This window comes from Gymnogyps californianus, chromosome 1 (genome assembly GCF_018139145.2).
Source record: "Gymnogyps californianus isolate 813 chromosome 1, ASM1813914v2, whole genome shotgun sequence".
Taxonomy (NCBI): Eukaryota; Metazoa; Chordata; class Aves; order Accipitriformes; family Cathartidae; genus Gymnogyps; species Gymnogyps californianus.
The window spans coordinates 111742009-111761198 of NC_059471.1; the positions used below are offsets into that span (position 1 = coordinate 111742009).

At 38.3% G+C, this 19190-nt stretch overlaps 1 protein-coding gene across 1 annotated transcript in view; it reads left to right on the forward strand.

Moving 5' to 3' along the window:
• The window catches only part of ROBO2 (roundabout guidance receptor 2), a 476837-nt gene that overhangs the window by 428689 nt on the left and 28958 nt on the right, over nucleotides 1–19190 (forward strand). The window contains exons 20-24 of the mRNA XM_050895055.1: nucleotides 542–669; nucleotides 4938–5219; nucleotides 5593–5718; nucleotides 10104–10260; nucleotides 16217–16477. Of these exons, the coding sequence (XP_050751012.1) occupies nucleotides 542–669; nucleotides 4938–5219; nucleotides 5593–5718; nucleotides 10104–10260; nucleotides 16217–16477 (954 nt within the window). The remainder of the gene's footprint in view (nucleotides 1–541; nucleotides 670–4937; nucleotides 5220–5592; nucleotides 5719–10103; nucleotides 10261–16216; nucleotides 16478–19190) is intronic.

The following is a 19190-nucleotide window of genomic DNA, read 5'->3' on the forward strand; positions in this document are numbered from 1 at the left end:
CATTAATCCTACTCAAACCTGTTTGCCTCTAAACCATCCAAGAGTGCTCAAAGAAAGAGTTACCAGCCTGTAGATGACAGGCATGCATTTGGGATGCAAGGGAAGGAAGAAATAGTAGCCCAAAGTCCTGGAAATGGCCGATACGGAGCAATCAGTTTGAGTGATGGCTCCCTTGAGGTGGTAATTTATCATGCAGCCCTGGTGTAGGATCCCGTGATGGTGCTGCCTAACCCCTGTTTCAGACAGACAACGGAGTTCATTTAGATTCTGGCAGAATCACGACGGATGCCTAGTCCCACTTCTACTGACAAAGTTGATTTGTATATAACCTTAATTAACTGCTCAAGGTCTTTAAATCATCAAAGGCTACACAATTTTAATTTGAAATAAATTAAATTCTCCTAAACTGTTTGTTACCTATGGTGTTAAGAGAACAGTGATATGGTCTCTTCAATCACTAGTTGTCTCATAGATATTTTAATTTTGTAAATATATATATATTATATTTGTATGTATATCTTTTTTTCTTATTCTTCTTCAGTCGACCGGGTCTGTTGAATGCAAGTGACCCCAGTTATCCTTGGCTTGCAGACTCTTGGCCTGCCACAAGTCTGCCGGTAAACAACAGCACTAGTGGACCCAATGATCTTGGCAATTTTGGTCGTGGAGGTAGGTTTCATTTTATTAGGTCACCATATAGTATACAATAGGCTTCTGTTAGTTAACATCTATGATAAACACTGTAATATTTTTATCATTATAGTTCTTTCTATATTTGACTCAACATTTGATTTAAAATTGACTTTAAAATGTTCATTTTGGTTTGTCTCTTTCTGCTTCTTTAAAATGTACATCTAGTTTGTAGTTTACCCCACAGTGGTGAGACAGGGTCTGCTTATCATCTCAGGAGAAATGTATTTGTTGCTCATACTCATTCCGTTTTGTGTGGAGATGAGCAATCTGCTGTGCAGGGCAATGTAGCCAAGGATAGAGGATGTCCATAAGAGCAGCGAAGAACTTGGGAGACACAGGAAGGATGTTCCTTCAGCAGAAGAAGGACAGAAGAACATTGTTGCTGTCACCTTACCCATCCCCTTCCTGCTAAGGGACTGATCTCAGTCTCAACCATAATCCATGAAGAAGGCCTCAAAGGTCTTCAGAAACTTTCCTTCTTATTGGAGGAAAGAATACATAAAAGAGAACTACTTAGATTTTTTAGGGTTTTATTTCCATTTTGAATTGAGGGAGGCCCTTTGGGGAGATGAGGTAATGATTTATAATTATGGTGATGAATCTTTAGAGGGGTTGTTTTCTTTCAAACATTTTACTCAAATGGGAATTTCAGGATGTATGATTGGGATTTTTAAAAGTCATAGTAATATTCACATCTGTCTGTTACTTCCTTGGTTTCTGTGATGTTACAACACAGCTAGTTCTACATAGTAGCATTCAGAACAAGACTTCCTGAAGTAAATGAGTATATAAATATTTTTAAGACGTAAATAAGTAAAGAAAAATCGACAACTTTATATAACAAAAATACATTAAAATGCAAAAAACCTATAAAACCATCAAACTGATAAATGTGAAAAGAGTTAAGTTTTGAACTGTACCAGAATCTGCTTCTGAAAACCATCCCGCACATCGGTTATATGTTCCCATGCAAAACTTCTTGCCTGTGGTTTGACTACTATGACTTCAAATTACTACAAACCACTCTAGATTTATTTTCCATATAAAAACATTGTAAAGCTCTTGTCTTACAAAAATATTATAAGGTAAGCAAAACTTTTGATAATATTTAGAAGGCAACTGAATATCTCCCAGCTTCTTTGTTGTGAATATCTTGAAAATAAAACCCTTCAGTACTTTTCCATCTTTTCATAAGCTCACATAATACAGAAAAATTACCATTTTCTTTTAGCATTTGGCTCTATATGACTGAAAGTGGAAGCATGTTTTAAAGCTTTTGGCTTCAATGTGGATGAGGCATAGGTCCAAATTTGTCCAAGAGACGCAACAGTTATATTTTGAATTTCAGCAGCTTAATTCCACCCATGATCTTTATAGTTGAGCTCACACTTTTTTTCTGGCTGTTTTGGGACCACTTATCCCTATCTGTTTCAGCAGTTGAATTTGGATGCTTCTGCATTAAAGATGGATTACAAGTCAGATGTCTTTTAACATGAATTAACTGTATAGATAGAACTTGGGCTTCTTCTACTGGTTAAAAGGTCTGTGATAATATAAAAGGTCTGTAAGAATTTTGAAGACTCTAAGGTGGCAATCAATCACTCTGGAAACTCAGAAGCTGAGGCAGGCTGTTCTAACATTGCCTTTAGGAGTGAAATCCACGTTATGTCCTAGATAGGCATTTGAGAGCAATGCTCTGAGTGGGAAGCACAGGTTAGGTTTGGAGTCATGTAAGGCCGCAAAATGGTACCGCATCTCCTGAGGCAGCAAGAAAGAGCTTCCCTCAGGAAGTACTTCAGCACTATTTCATTTATCTCAAGAGTTACAAAACAAGTTGGATTTTGGAGAGGTTTTGGGAGAGCGTCCAGTGGGAAATGTGTGTTCATCTTTGGTCTGAAATGTACAGTGTGGTTTTTTTGCTATGACAACTTGGTGGGAAAATCACACTTGATTTTTACTAGGTGATTATGGCACGTCATAAAATGGCACTTTAATAGCTCTTTGAGTGCTTAGTGTATACATCTCATTGAGGTCAAAAAAGTAATCTGTGGTTGTACTGAAAATTCCCAGAATGTCTGGAGAACCTCAGCTTATTAGTAAGAATGACTGAAAATTCTTGGCTGGTGGGAAGCTATGCAACCTTCCTTTCGAGTGTGTGCAAATATATAGTTCTCCATTTTAAAATGACTGTATAGAGATGATACATCTTCAGTTGCTCTAAAAGACAGATATATGTCTGAGCACTTGAGAGAGAAGCATTTTGCTAGTTTTTACTTCTGTGAGTCTGCAAATCCAACACAGACAGATTGAGCTAGACTTACTTCATTTTAAACATCAACAACAGAATTTGTTTACTAAACTTCAATCCATTATACTTTTGATGAAACCCATTGTAGAAAGGAAAAATCTTCATATTGTGGATGAAATGCAAGAAAGATAGGACTGCACGTGTCTCTCACATCTCATGCTGTATTTGCACATAAATGCTTTCATGATTGTGTACTGCCCCTAGAAAGGACATTGGATATGTGCAGATAGATAGTAATAACCTGATTTTGAAATATGATCTGTAGTTTGCATTAATTGTAATTTTTTTGCACTTACAATTTATCTGCAGATATAAGTTAATACAATTAAGGCATTTTAAATACCTGATTGTGTCCATTTCCCTGTTGTTGTTGTCTGCAAAAACAGATCATACTGATAGACCCAAATTTAATCTCTGTTTCTGCAAACTCTCTACTGAGCACTTGTTATTGCCAAATTTATTGTTAATATTATGTTGTTGCCCTGAGATTGCAGATGTTATTAGGGTCCATATTAAAAAGTTCACTGTTGCACACATGAATGCAGTAGAAAATAGTTCTGTGGTCTAAATGTTCATCCCAGGAAAAAAAAAACCAAAAGACAAAACGGTGGGAGGAGGCCATGGTGTTATATCTCATTGCTGGGAAAGTCTTGAGACAGTGAGAGAACAACTGTATTCCCTGAGGCTGCACAAGACCCACGTCTGAGTCTGGAACTGAGCCTAAACCCTTGTCTAGGTGCAAGAATCATCTTTTCTGTTTGGGGCTTAAGATGTATAAAAATGTCTGTGATAGCTAGAATGGAATCTGAACATCCTCACTATAGGAGTATGCATTATCTCAACTATGATCTAACAGTGGTAATCCATATATGCCATCCGGCTATATAAAGCAAACAGCATATAAATGATGCATTTTTCTAACCAGTAAATGCCAGAATGGATTCAACTTTTCAGAGTCTACATAAATTGTAAAAATAGTACCATTTGATATATTGACCTCTGAGAGAGCAGGAAGAGGGTTATCTGCTGAGCTGTGGTTCTCCTTGGGACATCATGCCAGTCATCATTAGATTCTTCACACTTCAGTAGTCTCAGCTTCTAAATCTAGTATTCCACCAGCAAAGGTCACTACAATGTTTAGTAAGGAGAGAGATTGCCAATCTAACTGATTAAAGGTACAAATTGCAGTGTGTGATAGGATTCAAAAGATGTAGAAAAGTCAACAGATATTTAGTTAATATGCTATAGTGTTTTTCAGGTAAATGTACTGGAGTATTTGAACAAGTTGTTCTCCATTATCAACACTGCTTTGCCATTTTAAGAGACTGATCACTTAAATCCCTTCAGAATAACAGATTTTCTTTCACATATCAGGAACAACTTGGCTTTGTCAGGTTTTTCTTTTGTTGAAAAGGAGAAATGTACTAGCTAATGTAAAAAAGAAAATTAGATAAGCTGATGCATAAAAATTCAAGGAAGTCAAGGTGATGCCCTTAAAAAATTATTTTGAGAGCTTTGGCATCCATTTAAGGGTTTTGCTACATATTTGCTGGGAAAGTTTCCTCTGTGATTTGTAGATTCACTGCTTTCATCATTTCCCTGAAGCCCAGACAGTCTCATTGATTCTGACATAGAGTGAACATTTGAAAACATTCTTCAGTAGAGAAATATCCAAACTTCACTTTCACAGTTGAAGGTATGGAAAAAAAAAAAGATGGTTTTAGGCAGTGAGATGTGAAGGACAAGTGGTAGGCCTGTCACAGATGCTGATAGCTTGGCGATGGTTGTACATCATCTTCCCTTCGTTGGCTCATGGACCTGTCTCAGCTGAAATGCAAACGTGTAAAATGACACATTTATTTTTCATCTTAAACCGTGATACTTTCAGGCTTCCTGTGCATCAGTGATTTGTTTCATTCCCCTATGTTCACCACAGATGTGCTGCCACCAGTGCCAGGGCAAGGAGATAAAACCGCTACTATGCTTTCTGATGGAGCCATTTACAGCAGCATTGACTTCACCACGAAAACTAGTTACAACAGTTCCAGCCAAATAACACAAGCTACGCCATATGCCACAACCCAGATACTGCATTCCAACAGCATCCATGAGCTGGCTGTCGACTTACCTGACCCTCAGTGGAAAAGCTCAATTCAGCAAAAAAATGACCTAATGGGATTCGGTTACTCTCTCCCAGACCAAGGCAAAGGCAACAATGGTAATTGCAGCTCATTTTCCAGAGCCCTTGGCTTTATACTGTATCACCTATGCATGAATTAGAAAAATCTCTTTAGTATGTGAGACACTGTTCATATTTACCGTAACTAATGCTTGCATACCTTGCATGCGTGCTGAACCTCACACAATCACAAAATATATTGTTCTGTGCTTTTAATCCTCTCTGTCCTGTGCTAATCACCAAGCCATCTGCCTTCCATTAGGCTAGGATAGGTATACATTTAAAAAAAAATAAATTAAAACTTGCTGCCCCACCACATCTGCCGTTGACTTGCTAACTGCATGTGTTGCATGTGCTTGTGCTGTCAACTAATCACACGATGCCACTGTGACCTTTGCCCTTTAACCCTTAGCCTTGCTTTACATCCCTGACTACCGCGTGGCTGAGGGATTGGCTAATAGATTGCCACACAACCAGTCACAGGATTTCAGCACCACCAGCTCCCACAACAGCTCCGAAAGGAGTGGCAGCCTCTCAGGTTGGTTCCACCGCCGTGGGTGGGTGAGGGACGGAGGGTGTTGGTGAGCAGCTCGCCAGGGAGGCGGACAACCTCCCAGGTGCGCTTCGCAGATAGGTATGAGGGCGCCTGCCCGCTGGAACGTCAGCGAACAGCGTCGTCTCGGCCTCTACCAAAAAAAACGCCTTTTGCAAAACCTATTTGGAAATAACTGGAGAATCGGCCCAACCAGCACTTGTTAGCGCGATTGCAAACCTTGCCTTGTCACATCCTTTCCCTGACAGCACAGTTCATGGGGCAAATACATTTCTGCATCAATCCTTAGTTTATAGGTCTCCCCACCCTGAACTTCATGAGGAGATTAATATTTTTCTTGAGTTGTTAACAGATTCCCCACTCCCACGAGCTGTTTCTAAATGCTGTTTTTCAGTGAAGCAGCTCAGAAATAAATGTAGGGCCCTGCAAGATGACTGGGGTTTCAAAAATTGTGCCAAGTCTGCATACAAACAGAATGTAAATTTTATGTGTGTGCTGCATGTTATATTGGAAACATGACGCATTTTCATTGGATGAAAATGATTGTAGTACATGTGGTTGTGTATTATATTTAAACACACCTTTTTCTTGATTTTTTAAATTTTGCTTACTTGTTGCTTATGTTATGTATAACTATGTCATTTTATTTTCAAGACAAAAACTGAAAAGCCAGTAATTAAAATGAAAGTTTGCCATTTCACTCAACCAAAATATGAGAGCTGAAGGGACTTAAATTTCAAATTCATGCTATATCCATAGCCTTTTGAATTTCCACTATAAGTTGGAGCAATCGTAACAGTAACAGATCAACCCTAGAAATGGCTTCTTTATGTCAATTTAAATGATGATTCAAATTGAATGTTGAGATTAGAAGCCTATAATCATTGGCCCGTAACTCAAATAGCCAAATGTGTTTGCAAGCCTTGTGTTCTCTCATGGGGAGTATTAGCTGGTTTGAGTGAAATCAAAAAATAGGCTTATGGCATTGACAGAGAGGTATCTGGGAGCTAAGTTCATATGATACTTCAAGTAAGGTTCTTGTTCCTTGTATGTGAGATGTATTGGCAAGTAGCTTAGGAAATCGGCTTGCTCCTCTGGCTGCATGAAAATGCAGAAATTGATATGCTGAGGTACATATGTGCTAGTTATCAGAGGGCAGTATCACACTTTAGATGTGTTGACAGCTACAGCTGCCTAAGAATTTTCTCAGAAAATACAGGGTTTCATTGGAAAATGCCGGTTGATCAAAAGCTGGACTTTGAACAAATATTTCAAGTGAAACATATTTTGTGTAGTGTTTCTCAGTTTGAAGAAAATTTTCTGACAACGCACAGAAACTTCAGGTTAGCCAGTCTTTCTATGGCCAGGGCACTCCTGTTGTGATCAAAGCAGCTCACACCTGGATGCCCCAATGCTCAGATGAGTGTCAGACTATTGGACTGCAGAGTCAGTATTTTGCTCTCCCTTGCCCACTAATTATGTCTTTAATACAGGCTAATTATGTCTGTAATACATGAGAACCTGGGGGGGACCTTCAAATAGTCCGATAATGAGAGCATCACTGGAGTCAGAGACCAGCTTTGACTACGTAGTCCCCATCAGGGTGAGCAGGGACTTGTTCTCTCACTTCCTTGGTTAGTACTTTAAGTACTACTTATTGTTCTGACTAAGTTTCTGCCTCTCTGAAATGAATATCGTGAGAAATCGTATCCCACTGTGGAATGGAAAATAGCTAAAAACTCAACTGCTTTGTGAGTCAGGAAAATTTTGTGGCTGTACTTTGCACAGCTCCCAGCTTATGTCAGTGCTATGATCATCAGCCTGACTGGCAAATTCTTTTTCCAGGACCTGATTCATCTAGAGATTTAAACAATATAATTGAATTTCAGTGTGAGGAGACACTGAAACATCAAGCATCATCGCTATGGGGAAACAAGGCTTCGGTGCAACAGTTTTCAAACACACATCAGGCATTATGTATTAGGTGTCTGTTCCACTAGTCTGACAGTGGAGTAACGCTGCCCATGGGGACAGAAGAGAAATCTCCTGCCCAACTGTACGATGTAGGCTGCTTTCCCTACCAGTAATGACCTTGGAGTTCCTTTCTTTTATTTCTTCATCTGAACAGTTCCTCAGCTCTCTGCTTCACTCTTCCTAATAGCTCCATTATCTTTGACCTTTCTCTCCAAAACCCCCCAAATCCAAGTGACTCCATACTAGCACCCCACACATCCAATCTCCGTTTTACCAGTCTCCTAAGGTTACCAAGATGTTACACTTCCAAAATCTTCCTCTCCACCTCAATTCATCTCTAAGCTGAAGTTGTTCTCTGCATTTCTCTTCTCTGAGTATTCCTAGTTTAAATCCCCCTGCAAAACTCTCTCTCTCTCTCTCTCTCTCTCTCTCTTATACATGTGGTTTCCTCCCAAAGCTGCCTTAGCTCTTGTTGGCTCCTACTCCTGCAGACTTTTCAAAAATTTCCTCCTGTCCCACAAATTAAAATTAACATACTTCCTTTGTACTGTTCTGTGACACTATTCCTAACTCCATTTTCCACCATACCTGTGCTTTGAAATCTTCATTTGCCTCCAGAATGTTCACATATTTGTTCCTCCATTGCCACCATTACTGGGGTTTCTTTTCTGTTGATCAAAATGTTCTCTCCCTTTTCAAGAAAGCTTCCCTCTCTGCCAGGCTACAAAAGGAGGGAAGAGCCTGTCTTGCATCCTAATAGATGGAATATCAGCTCAGTTCTCACATAGTGAATGACAGGATCTTGGCTGAACTTACCATAAATACTCAAGTCAAGGAAGGAAGAGCTCTGGTCTGGAATTGAGTAGTGGAAAGCGAAGTCTTGTTTGCAACATGCTGCCAGCCAGGCTGATTAGAAACCTTGCCAGACTTGTTGCCTGTCTCTAGCAGCCAAAACAGGAGGTGAAAAGAGAAGTCTTGGCTACTTCTGAATCACAGAATCATCTTTTTCTTCCCTCTCTATTCGTTCCTATTTTGGTCCATCTGACATTTGGAGATAACAGAAGAAAGCCACTGTCTCTCAGACAAAAAGTCCCATGACACGTGCTTGTCTCTATTGCTAGAATTGCACCTCCTTCTGGATGTCTCTATGCCTAAAGCTAGAGCTATGGCAAAGAGGGTGGTGCCTGCCAGTGCACACCATGCCACCCTGCCTGAAAAATCAGTTGTGGCTTTTTTGATTCATTGCTGTTGAAAACTTTTTACATGGGTTTTTTTGGCCGATCCTTATAAATCAGCAAGAGACATCAGTGGGTAAGATGGCTTAGACTGTGTTTTCTGCAACAGGCAAGGGATGAGTGACTGCCAGCTGGGTACCCTGCTGAAAAAGCATATGACAAACCATTCTTCCACCCAACAATCCAGAGAGTTTGAAAACCACAACAAAATGGCAATAAATAGATGGGTCTCCAAGCAGTCAAGGGATTCGAAATCTTGTGCCATTCTTCCTCTTAACAAATTCCTCACTAGAAAAAGGAGTCAGGGCAAAATAAAAGAAGCGAAACAAGTGGGATGAGAGCTTTCTCTATAAGATCACTTTCCCACAAATGGAAATGTCTCAACTGGAGAAGTGAGTACAAGGACGATAAGAGAAGAGAAGAGGGCTTAAGCAAAATGCATTGCTCCCTTCATTCCTACCAGCCTCCTCCATTAGAGCTGGACATCAGAAATAGAACCTCTTCTCCGTAGTGGCACAAGATACTTGAATCCTGTGAAACAGACAGTCCTAAAACATTGCAGATTACTTCCTGATGTTTTAAAAAATTGAACTTAGTAAATTCCTATCAGCAAAACCCTGTTTCTTTTTGTTTTTCACAACTTACACTTGTCATTCTGGCTGAAAGATATTGAGTCTAATGACAATTTTTTTAGATTGTGTCCTTGACCTCTGTGTTTTCCACAGAAAGAGATTATGCAAAACAGTGTTATAAGCACATTGGATTCTGACATTTGAAATAATTTGCTATGGTCTATTATATTTTTATCTAACAGTGAATTCAAGAAGTCATAAAGCAGACATGAATAAATCAGTAAATATATTTCTGATACATCAAAACATGTCTTTCCTTGGTTGTGCACTACTGTGGTGCAAATGTATGGAGTTTTAAAAAGAAGTGATTTTTGGCAATTATTCAGAATATTCTTCCATTCCATTCTATTATTATTTATAACTTTGTAACAGCATTAGCACGTCGATGCTGATTCTGTTGAGATATAAATACATCTTCTTTTTTGGGGCATGCCATCTGGAATCAGAATTCTTTCAAAGAAATGTAAATAGATAGCTTTTTTCCCCACATTATATCTCTAACATTTTATTTTTCTTTTTGGATTTGCAGGTGGCAAAGGAGGGAAAAAGAAGAAAAACAAAAATACTGCCAAGCCCCAGAAAAACAATGGTTCAAACTGGGCCAGTGTTCCCCTCCCACCCCCTCCCGTGCAGCCACTTCCAGGCACAGAGCTGGAACACTATGGGGTCGATCAGCAAGAAGCAGGGTAATTTTTTTCTTTTTTTTTTGAAGAAAAATCTGTGGTTTGCAGAGATAAAGCTTCTTTTTTTTCTGATTTTGCTAAGTGACAGTATTATTCTGTTTTGTTTAAAAAACAAAAAGAGAGAGCACCTTATCCTATAGACTTATTCAAGGCTATGGAGGAGGAAGGTTTGAATAGCTTCTTTTGATAGTGACTGAAGATGGAAGTAAAAGTGACCTTGCTTCATCATCATGGAGGGCTTCTCTGCTTACTCATGCTGAGAAGTATCTCGCTTCATATGTAGCTTAATTGAATTCTGTTGGGACTGCTTGCAGATCATGGGACTCAGAGTGAGTAAGGATGACATAATCTGGCTCCTTGTATTTTTTCACTGCTTTGATGTTTAAAAATATTAGAGCTAACAGAACAAAAAACCCCACACTAAATTGGATTAATTTTAGAAGATCAACCAGAGGATAATAATCTTCTCATCAGCTTTTAGAAGAAATTTCACAGTTGAGGAAGGCATGCTATTTATAGGCCTTTTTTATTATTATTTAAACAACTCTTGAGTTTCTGGAATCTTACACTTATTTTTGGATAACTTAAACTTGTTCTCAAGGACACAAAATCACACAAAAAGCACTAAATGAGAGGAAACAGACATTTCCTGCACAGAGAACAATTATGGAATGTTTTTTATAAAGTGAAACTGTATGAAATACCAGGTTATCAAACTCTGGAGGAAAATCAGAGTATATAGAAAAATAGTTTACTGTGGTCAGCTCTGTTGGAGCCTTTGAGAATCATTGTTCTGTCAGGGACAAATTTCTGCCTCTTTAAATACATGGATTAATCAATATTTCCTAAGGATGAAACATGTGTTTTAAAAATCATTGTAATAACTTTACTGAATAAAAATATTTCAAGTGTTATCTCTTTTGTAAGCATGAATTGATCATCACTACTTTTATAATGAAAATTAGAAGAATTAAATATTAATATTTGAGTTTATACCAAGTCCTTCAACTCTTAAAATTAATAATAACTGTGTAAGTCAGTGGAGTTCCTTTTAAAATGAAGGTCCATTCAAGCTGTATTAGAGTTAGAATTTCAAAGCAACTATAAGGGAAAATTAATAACCTTACTGATTGTAAGTGTTGTTTAAATTTCAAGGCAAAAAGTGCATATAATCTTTATGTTACATATTCTGTTATGAAAAGCTAAAATAAATTTAAAATGGTTTCACCATATAATATCTGTCTTTATCAGTTTATAAATAGTGCAGCCATTTGACTGAAATAATTATGCTATAGAAGGCAAACAACTTGGATTTTCTTTCACAACAACAAAATAGCATAAAAGGTAAATGGAAATACCTTCTAGAGAAATCCCTTGTGACACAGGGCTTGACTCCTCAGTTGCATAAAGTATCTGTTATTTAGCTGGAAGGAATGATGTTGGTCACCAAGACAACACTGGTTATTTAAGGATAAGGTAATCACCAGCCTTCCAGGTTCCCAACAATTCAGACTTAGTTTTTCCTCTGATTATCTTTTGAATTACTCTTCTCTGCTTTTTGTAATATCTCATTAATAGTGGTTGTAACAAGACCTTCTAATGTGCATTTTACCAAACACAAAAAAAATTTGAAGATTAGACTTACAGTGTCAGTCTTGAGCTGCAGTATTTTGCAACCAACTTTGCTGAACCCAATGAATCTGCAATGCCCATATTTCCTGAGGATGTATCCAATACTAATGGTTGTTCTGTATTCAGGGGTTGATCTTGTTTCCGTGGTTTTCAACATGCTAAAATGGAATGAATCATAGACTGCATTCCGTATGTTGCCTTTAATATTGACATATTGGGTAAAAAAAAAGCAAGCAATTTTTTTAAACTGTTTTGTTTTTCTTGATTTGCTTTGATGTATACTATGTATGACAAGTTCAATATGTTTTAATTTTAGAATCAATTACGTGCAGATGTAATTATATTGTGAATTACAATATAAAAATGAACTTCCAGTTAGAAAAACTGAAGACTTTAATAAGTTCTCACAATGTGATATGAAAGGTGAATGTTTAGAGCAATAAAACAAGGAAATTGGCATCTAAATAGAAATTTATTTTTCTGTGCATGTCTTCCTATAACTCTTGAATTCAAGTGTGAGGTTCATTGGCACGAGTATCCCAAATAAACTAAACAATTTTGACACCTTATTTTGCTTACTAGAAATTAAGACTAGTGGCCTATTTGCTTATAAATTGTAAAAGAAAATCCACAGTAGCAGCAAGAGAAAAAAAAAGTCACCTAACCTAATCATAGGTAAGGAAGAAAAAAAAGTACACTTTTAGTTCTCTCTACCATCTTCTCCCCAGAAGAACTGAGGTTTGCATTCACCTCCATTTTTCCATGAACTGCAACACACATAAGGAAAGGTGAACATGTTAATCCAAGCAGCCATTTTATATAATGTGGTAGCTTTTGGGATGTGTTAAATTCCTATTTAACCTGTGCAGAAAGTCTGTTTATACTGTTGTTTTCCTAGCAAGCTCTTTCCTGTGAAACTTTCCCCTTTTTTCTGGTCTTCTACAAAATCTGTGCTTATTCCTTGTTGTCTTCCTTAATTTTCTCTTGTATATACCGCAGAGTGTTTGAAGTTTCTCTTTTCCTGTAGTAGCTCCCAATCAAGCATGTTCCCTTTCCCGCCCTTTTCAGAGAAGATGCTTTTGCTTGGTTTTATCTAACAAACTTCACAGTAAGGAAATGCTTATTACTTATTCATTATCATCTACTTACATTTTTTGACCAATAATATACATGATCTTGAGCCAACCCCAGTAAAGGTAGTCTTCATATTGTTATAATTGGTTATTTTTATTTCTTACTATTGATTCCACCTTAAAATGGAGTATTAGCTGCTGGATATCAATATATTTGATAGTAATTTTCTGGTTTTAGAAAAAGTAAAGACGGTAATGCCTTTTACATCAAAAAATCCTTTCTGGCAAGGCCTAGAGAGGGAAGCTTTCTTTGTTGCAACAATGTGTGTAATGAAACAGAGTTGTTATAGAATATGCCCCTTACCTATCACATCTATTTTTTATTTTGAAGCAAAAAATCTATCAATGTAATGAACCAAGCTTTTTAATAGCAAAAGATTACTATGGAATAAAAGTGCTGAGAATAGAATAAAAAATATTAGAAACAGAGAGAGTCTTGTTTGTTAACCAGAACTTATTTAGGGACTTAACTATCATGAAATTACAATCACAGGTCCCTAGTGAAGTTAAGGTGCTTAGAAATTAATAAGAAGTACTTGAAAAAGGTTGCATGCATTTTCACTAAGTTGTATTTACTCCGAAAACCAAAAAGAATATGGATGTGATCAATATTCACTATGCAGGTTCCAGAAGTTTCGAAAAGTGTGTAATTTATATGAGGTGTAGTTACTATGCAGTCTGTTAGGTTTGCTAGCTTTTTCTTGCAGAATTTTTTTTTTTTTTTTTAAATGCAGGTTAGAACTGGTGGCTTTTCAGACATCTTACGTTATGAGGGCAAATGTTCTTGTACCTGAAATCTTGAATCTCAATGTCCTGAACTTCAGGCTTAGGCTCCTTTCCATTTCAAACAAAATCTAGGTAAAGATACAGTACTTGTGCAGAAAATTTTTACTAAGAAATCTTTTTACTATCAAGCTGAACATTTGGGGATTTGAAGCAAGTAGGGTCAAAAGGTGAGCACATCCAAAGCTCATTTATGCATTACTGAAAAGTCACTAAGGAGTATCTTTCTGCCCTGTCCCTTTTAAAGAAGAAGCCATTATACCAAAGCATGAGGTTGAGAGAGTAAAAGTAAGTGACAGAGCTGTTGCACTGTACAGTTTTAGCAGCATGAGTTAGGATGGTCCCTTCACCCTCGGGTGGCAATGTCATGAGTGAATATTGCAAGGAAAGACAAATTAGAGCTAGTAATATCTGAATTGTCTCCTAAGGAATTGAATATGTATCATATAACATTTTCTTAAATCTCTGTGTTATGAAAATGGTAATGATCATTCACTCAAAAGCTCCTAAATGCCAACTGTTAAGATGCAGCATTTATTTACACCTCTGTACATGAACGTATATTTGTGTATCTGTATATGGTTATATCTAGATATAGATTTAAAGTGATACCGGCCTTAGTTACAAGATATGTCTTCCACAGTCTTTTGGATTATTAAGTCAGGTTGGTTTAGCTATCCTGAATCTGTACTTTTAAAATACAGACTACAGACTTTTAAATAAAGAAAAAGCAGTTTAGTTAATTTTAGAAATCTTTGGGTTTTGCTTAAAGTAAATGTTCTGTTTATAATACAGGTTTTGAAACTTCTCTGTCTCAGTGTTCCCAGCCTTCTTGTAACCTAGCTTCACACTTGAGAAAATTGGCAGTGATGCACTTTTCTCTGGGAAATTGGTAATTCCTTCCTTCCAAATCAGGAGCCTTAAAGGAGTATTTTTAAACTGGTTTGAGAAATTAATTGTATAATGCAATGCATTGCCTGCCTGTATTGCAGACACAAGGGGTATACCTTGTCAGCAGTCCCTGAAGGTGGAAAGAAAATAAAGTGACTTAGATGATGCTTGGGGAATGGCCTTTAGAGTGTGAGATGGTTTGACAGTGAAGAAGCTGTGAGAGCTTTTGGTTGTCTGGTTGCCTTTTGAAAAGAGTTGTCTAACCTGAGGTATTTTGGAATACGCTGGGAGTTAAGAAGAAATGCGTGCAGATGCTAAAGAGACTGCAGACTGACTGGATGTTGTGAAGACGGGAAGAGTAGACAGTGTTGAGATTTGAGTGGTGTGATCGTCAGCAGAGCTGTGCACAACTGAAGTTGTGTTCAGATTAGGGAATTAATCCGGGGAGATAATGCACAGGGAATGACCATAGTCACTAGGGCCTATGCGTCTTGGGTGATGCTGGTGTCTCTAAGAGACAGGGTCCTGGGATGATACTGTAATACAACACTGAATTGAAAGGTCTGTGATGAGGACAGAGACAGAAAAGGATTGAGTTGCCGGAAAAGCTCACATGAGAAGTGGTGGTAGAATATAAAGCTTCTGTTTCTAGCCCTGATCAGATGTAGCATCACCTCTTACACCTTTGGTATAAGACTAAAAATTGAACCACAAAAACCTATCAGAACATCTCTTATATGTGAAGAGACAAGAATTCAGTATCGAAGAATATTGGTAGTTGTTAATCTTTTAATTTACTTTGGGCAGGTGTGTTGAAAGTGCTCAGAAATTTAGCACTGTCTAGGTAAGTCCCAGTAAAGCTTGGTTAGGAGGTGGGGTGCTGGCAGAGCTGTCAACATGTGTGCTAATGTATCTTATCAGCTGGTGCTGTGACATAGCATGTGTTTAGGGTCAGTGCTGCTGCAACATGAATGTGTTGCACATCACAGTAGATAGCTATATGCAGTGTGGTAAGACCAGAATTTATGTGGAAAGTGTAGCTTTTTATTTAAGCTACAAAATAAAAACAAATAGTAAATTTATAGACAAATAAAGGGGAGGATGGGAGTAAGGAAGTGCATAAGTGCAACGATGTATATCTCACTCTGCCTTTTAAGAATGCTGCTATTTTCATGTCTAGGTCAATCTTCATGCGTTCTCCTAGGTTAATGATCCAGGAAGTGAGTTAGTTCATTTTTGTTGTTGATTGTGGCGTAACATTATCTAATCACCATTAACAAATGGGATAATGAATTAGTAATTTTTTTGTCGCACATCTTGCTCAAGTTGCTTAGCTGTTGTGGGAAAAATTAAACAGACTCGCTAAGGAGAATTTCAGCAATTATGACCCTATTTTCAATAAATGTTAAAGCTCACACTGCGTGTGAGGGTTCAAACTGTAGCAGAAATCCTGTATACCCTCTACTGCATGGCACAGATGAGATTTGATATATACTAAGTTTACTTGTTTTTTATTTTAGGTATGACAGTGATGGTTGGTGTCCGCCTTTGCCAGTTCAGACCTACCTACATCAGGGCATGGAGGATGAGCTTGAAGAAGATGATGATCGTGTTCCCACACCTCCTGTCCGAGGAGTAGCTTCATCACCTGCCATCTCCTTTGGGCAACAGTCAACTGCAACCCTCACGCCTTCTCCACGAGAGGAGATGCAGCCAATGCTTCAAGCCCACCTTGATGAATTAACTAGGGCTTACCAGTTTGATATAGCAAAGCAGACATGGTAAATGTTTGAAGGGGGCACCTGCGATCTGGGAAATGAAAGCATAATAATAATTTGGGTTTTGATGACATAAATATCGACTGTGTTCAACAACATTTCAGTAATGTTTCCAAAGCAGTAAAACGGAAGAAGAAATAGCAAAACTGTACCTACAGTGTGACGCCTTAAACATTAGTAGGTGCTTTTTAAACCATAATGCTTGGTAATATGTTAAATCTTGGCTAAAACCATGTAAAAATAATATTCCACTGGATTTTTACATATATTCAACTGAGTAGTTAACACCCACCTACTGACAATTTTTATACAGTTCAGAGTACTCTCTTTTCAGGCTAGCAAAAGATAGGAATTTTTTAGGATTTTCAAAAATATTGAGGTTCTAAATTCCTGATTAAAAATAATGCTAGTCACTTGAAATAGCAATGTAGCAGCTTTTACCCTGTGCCACATGAGAATGAAGCATTTGCGTCTCTGACTGTAGTTTGAAATACCATGAAAATTTCTGATTCATAGGTAAAAACCCAGAAATAGCAGGAAGGAAGTTGTTAGTATTTACAAAATGGATCTAGCGTTTTAGAGTGCTTTATGCCTATTAAAGGAAGAGCCAGCAAATACCACAGTAACATTTCCCCTGCAAAACAAACAGAAGCAATCTCTTCAGGGACTGAAAAAGAACTTGTCAACTGCACCAGGCTGGGGATACGGTGAAGGTCAGTTGCTTTCTGGATGTTCCCTAAGCAGCAGTTGTCCTTTTACAACTTCTCTATCCAGACAAAGCCTGCAAATCTCGCAGGAGAGGAGCAGAGCTAGTTACTGAATGGCACGCTGCCAGTGGAGGAGCAGCCTTTCTTTGCTGGTAAATAAAACCACAAAGTTATTCAGCTTGAGCTACCATAAATAGATCAGGCAGGTAGGCAGGTGGTGCCAAATCAAAGCCAGCTGTTTTCCCTGGACACCATCGAAGCCTCAAGGCTTGTCTGCAATCTGCACTCGATCAACAGGGTGCTTTGGTCCCGCTGCAGTGCCATGCTGCCAAGCCCGGACCCTGGCCTGCCTGTGGGACAGACCCAAATCCCAGGCAGCAGCTAGACCTGGCCTATTGAAGGTAGCTGACTTCTGAGCCAGCACACAGATGCATACCCTGTCTGCGCAGTCAATCGCTGCTGCATTTTGCAGCTGTTACCCTTTCTATGCCCTACAAACAGTGGGTGCCAGTCCGGGAGCAGATAATGTAGTAGGACTCTGTAACAAAGCCGCTTGCAGCTGACAGGAAAGGTCTTGCTCCCTTTTTGGCGAAACGAAAATTGATTGGGAACTTTCATAATGTGCTTAGGAATATACAGATTTTAACGTCGCTCTTGTATAAGGTCACAGTAATTGAGCCTGAAACTCTGAAAAAAATATCGAGGTGATAACCTTTTTTTTCATACTCGGACCTCATAGCAGGTATTGGGGTAAACATTGAGGGTTACAAATACAAGTGATTTTTGCAGTAGTTGTGACATGGAATTGTTTAATGCTTTGATATTGTTTGGCTGGACACGTATCATGCTGTTCAGCAAATGCTGTTCAAAGTCAGTGGAAAGTCCTCCATTGTCTTAAGTGGGAAGGAAGACTTCTTATTTTTCTTTTCACAAACTTAACCTGTCCAGTGTGGAGGGGGGAAAACAAAACAACAAGATGAGACCTGTCAGCTAGGTTACTGTAGGAGTAACAGAAGAGAAATATAGAGACCAGCCAACCCGAAATATAAGAAAGAGCACATTAGAGATTACTGGAAAAGTACATAATCATTATGGCCTTGATCCAGCAAATCACTTAAGTATATGCTTAACTACAAGTACATGAGAAATTGGCTTCAATTGTTCTATCACGTGCTTAACACTAAGCATATACTTAAGTATTTTGGTTGATTGGGAGCTAATCACACTGTTTATTGAGGGTTAGTTAGATGGTAGTGCCCTTTAGTGCAGTGTTTTTAACACTGCATAGCTAAGAACCTGCTGTCCAGGCAGAAAAGTATTAAAGAACTGCTAATCGGAACGGGGTTGTATATCAGAAGGGAAGCATTTGCTCTGCAAATAAGCTTCAGAATAAGCAATAAGTTAAAACCTAGACCAAGGTGGAGAGAGATTCCAGTGGTACATAACATTTACTGTGACATTCTCAGATCCGATAGATTTACGTTGTGGAGAAAAAAGGTCTTTGAATAAAGAGAATTACTGCACTTATCAAGTGTAGGCAATAATACAGCACAAAGTTTTCATCAAAAATATATTAGAGCTAGGAAACCAAACAGGTGACAGTTGTAATTTTTTCTGTTATGCTGATGTCCAAGCAAGAGACCAGCAGAATCCTGGATCCCATCCAGAGAGCTGCCGATTCGAATCAGGTCACAGCACCTCATGTACAGCCACCCAAGGATTCCCACGTGCCTAAGTTAGCAATTTCAAGCATGGTACACGCTCTTATGCCAAGGCCAGTCATGTCTGGGTCCCCTGGGGCACAGCTTGCTGTGTACCTGTAGTGCTGTGGAGAATGCTGCATTGACAGCTGATGGTTGTTCTTTTCTTCTCTAGCCTCTCAGAGACCACAGAAATGAAACTCCAATTCCCATGCTTGCCTTTGGCCATTTAGCTATCCTGTGGGTGTTTTTTATCTTTGTTTTTCTTTTTTAAATTGTGATTGCTGCATGCAGTAATTTCACACATGT